The 3899-nt window shown below is 34.8% G+C and overlaps 1 protein-coding gene across 1 annotated transcript; it reads right to left on the bottom strand.

The window, feature by feature from the left end:
* Positions 1-2434: 2434 nt before the first annotated feature.
* Positions 2435-2842, bottom strand: LOC131856641 (ethylene-responsive transcription factor ERF071-like). The gene has a single exon (XM_059208493.1). It carries the CDS (start codon positions 2840-2842, stop codon positions 2435-2437), a length of 408 nt encoding a protein of 135 aa, XP_059064476.1.
* Between the last annotated feature and the right edge of the window lie 1057 nt (positions 2843-3899).

The raw sequence follows: 3899 nt of genomic DNA, 5'->3' as shown, positions 1-3899 counted from the left end.
TTTGAAGCGCCGGAAAGCTCGCGAAGTACTCTATCACCTCGTAACCTGCTTCACCGGTTATGGCCACTTTTCAGGGCGTTTTAGAGCCTCTAAAGTCCCCAAAATTAAGTTTAAATTATTTATTGCACCCCTCCAAGACGAAAACATTAATATCTTCAAAACTAGCTGTGACCTTGCGACGCAACTTTACCGGAATGCTTATCTAACCAACCAGAAGCTTTAGGGAGAGTTTCGCACCATTTCGTGCTCAAATGAAAACTTACTATAAATAGTAACCTCGCATAAATGCAAGGTTGAGACACCATTTTTCCCAACAATTATCATCATATCATCATACCGGTTCATCATATGCCAACAATGTATCCATGTGATATTGTGTACTATTGATATTGGCATAGCCTTGGCTCCAAACCACCAAATACTCCATTGTATGTTGTATCAATGATCGATTTTGACATGAGACTCATGGATTTTGGAGGGTTCCCCACCAGAAAATAGCCTATCGACTAATAGCACCTAGATTGCTAGTTAATCATAGAAAAATACCACTCACAATTGTATGGGCTATTACCATACACAAATCCCAAGGCCTAACACTCTAGAAAACAACAATCAATATTGGAAAAATAAAAAGGCATAGATTAACATTTATAGCTATATCTAAAGTCAAATCATTAAATGGCCTTCACATTCAACCAACATTGTCCTTTGAGAAATACTCTAAACACAAAACAATCTATACACAATTATAAGAAAAAAGAGAGGAAGCTTGATTACAACAATTGTCTCTCTAAAAATCAAGGTACGCAATTCTGAGTCCAATCTCTCTTAGACTTTCTTCAATTATTCATGACGCATGAAGTCTAATTTTCCAAAAACATATTTTGCAAAAATGCTACACTATCCGAAAAAATCATCTACAAGAATTTAATATTAAAAATGAAGAATACATATACCAATAGCCAACATCAACTACGCTCTACTCCTCATCTAAACTATATTTACTTCATACAATTTCTATTACTAAACTTTAGTTATATACAATATGCAAATTTAAGTCCTCAAAATCTAATTTTGTTCTAATCAACTGCAATGAATGAAGTCATCTTCTAAAGATCGATATCATCAATAAAGAAGAGAGTATTCGACATAATCAAATTCTTAAAATAATTGTAACCGTTGCACCTCATTTTAATACATGTACTAATTTATATACAATTGTAACAAAATTGTAAAATTTAGAATGACACTAACAAACTATTTGGAAGAGTGAGATTATCTCATATGCCTAGGATAAAATTACTATGATTTGGCTTTTATTTGCACAAACAAGGGCCAATATGTTAATACTTAAACAATAGTCCAACTCACAACATTTATATGATATTTAGGAAAGATGGAAAGGTTTTGCAATTCTCTTCTCATGTAGTATCAACCTTTGAACAACAGAATCTCTCAAAACCTCAGAATTCCTACACTAAAAACCAAATTTCCCAAAGGGAGGCGACAAGATGTTGATCAATAAGATAAAATGGGAAAAATTAATCCCGCTATATTAAACAGAAGCTCAAAAATGAACTTTGAAAAGAGACAGAAATCCAAACATGGACTCCATTAAAGAGATGTTGAGGCCATATGCAGAATACACAGCAATATTCCTACTTGCAAAAGAGAAATCAATTGATCTGATATGAACATCAACAATGGACACTCTACACTCAAACACTCAACATACTATATACATTCATCCATCATTGATCCCTTCAGCTTTACAAAATATATCCTAGCATCAAAAGAAATCTTCCACCGATTTCAAACTCACTCAAACACTCTGATAGAAATCACTGGAGAACTAAGATAGAAATATGTAGACCCCGGTTTCAAAAAGCACCAGTCCATAAGCCTTCGTCATTTTCAATCCACGCCTCATCAGGTTCATTCTCCCTCTTGAGGATCGACATCTCTATTATGCAGGGCTCCTGCAGAAATTCATTCTCCCTTCCCCACAAACATTGGGAATAATACAACTCCATCTCCTACTCAAACAACCGCTCCATTCTTCCAGATGAATTCAGAGATTCCAGCTGAGTTCTGTGGTCATATACCTCCTTAGAAAGGCTATCCAAACAGGCCGATGATTCAGATAACACCTCATGGGTGTTCTTCCTCTCTGTTGAACTGGACCTTATGACTTGTGATTCATGAGACAGTAACACACCATTACTGAAATCAGCACCGACTGAGAAGCACTGAGAGTTCAATTCCAAAATCCTCTCCAAAGTTTCCATATACTCATTTACTGCTACTTCCGGTTCCTCAGGGCTGAGCCACTCTCTTTAAGGAATTTTGACAGATTCCTCTTTGCTATTCTGAGGACAGTAGCTATAAGAATTGCTTGTATTTGACATGGATTCAAGGGAGACATTCACCGTGTTCATAGAGTCCAAACCATATTTCCCTTGATGGGGTCTCTAATCTCTGCAGCCCATTTACCAGAGGGACGTTGCCTCAGCCCTCTGTACATATGGTGGGGCTTCTTCCTCTTCTCCTTTGCTTTCTTCACCGCACTTTTCTCCTCCTCTTTTTGGCAATAGATGTCTACGGCTTCAGGCGGCTGAGAATGGGCTTTACCAAGATGATACTCAGCAAATTTGTCAAAGTTTTTGCTTAAGTCTCTGACAGTAGTTTTTCGGACAAGAGATTTTTCAGGTATAAATTTGTCAAAGCTTTTGCTTAAGTCTCTGACAGTAGTTTTTCGGACAAGAGATTTTTCTAGGTATAAACAGAGGGTGTCTAGGTGTTTCAGAAACAAGATTTCAATTACGATTGCAGACATTACCATATTCCTGGGATTTAAATACCGAATCAAAGCGAAAGGATAAGGATGAGTAAGGAATTTGAAGACTAAATTATTAGCAAATTGTGCGAGCGATTAAGACACTGGATTGGGAATCGGATTGGAGGGGCATTTTTTTTGTCAAGAAAATAGTTGGGTATGGGAGGAAAATATCTTCTAAGTTGCGGTATTGAATTAAAGAAAATCACGCTGACATTCACTTTCAGAAAACCAGTCGTATTGAGATTCACAAACCATGGGTGCGCACCTTGTTTATATTCTGAAACAACTAAAAACTTACTGAAAATTTTCGATCTTATCGAATTGATTTTGTTTCTTCTCCCTTGTAGTATTACGGATGTTTATTTACTCTCTTTTTTTTAAACCTTTTCTAAATGTCCCTTGTTGAGTTATTTGGGTGGGAAAGATGAGCGAAACATTAGGACGAAAATCAAGTAACAAATGGAGTTTTGTGTATAAATATGGGATTTGGTGAGTTTTCAAGTGTAAGACTGAAATTGCATTTTATATACTTTTCCAACTGTTTTCGTGGCCATTTTATCTGGACACTTTTTACAATAATAATTATTTTTGTGTACAATTGAAATCACTTTTGTATAGAAATTAGTAAATAATTTCATTTATATTTCATATTAGATGCATGTTTTAAAGATCAGTTTTAATTTCCAGTTTACCGGGGCTAAATCTATTGACATTCAAATGATTATGGTCTTATATGACTCTTCAATTAAGCACTAGAAATTATATTTATGTTGAATTTATTAATTTATGTATTATAATACTAAATTTAATTACATTCTTTAATTCATTTTCATCTATTTTGGGATCTAATTTATGAGCTTTGTTATATATTGCATTATTATAATAGCACGGCGTAACAATTACATATGGTTAGGTATATTGTATGATTGTCATTTGACTTCTATCAGTGTTTCCTATCATTGACTTAGCATTAGGAGTTTGAAAAAATAGAGCAAATCTAACCCCACAATATTATAAATAATGGTAACACTACTTACCCTTAAAAGAATGATTGCAAAAG

The sequence above is a fragment of the Cryptomeria japonica genome, chromosome 7, assembly GCF_030272615.1.
Source record: "Cryptomeria japonica chromosome 7, Sugi_1.0, whole genome shotgun sequence".
Lineage (NCBI taxonomy): Eukaryota > Viridiplantae > Streptophyta > Pinopsida > Cupressales > Cupressaceae > Cryptomeria > Cryptomeria japonica.
This window is presented reverse-complemented; position numbering and strand designations above follow the sequence as displayed.

Coding starts and splice junctions, on each gene's coding strand:
- LOC131856641 (XM_059208493.1), bottom strand. CDS start 2,842: ATGGTAATGTCTGCAATCGTAATTGAAATCTTGTTTCTGAAACACCTA.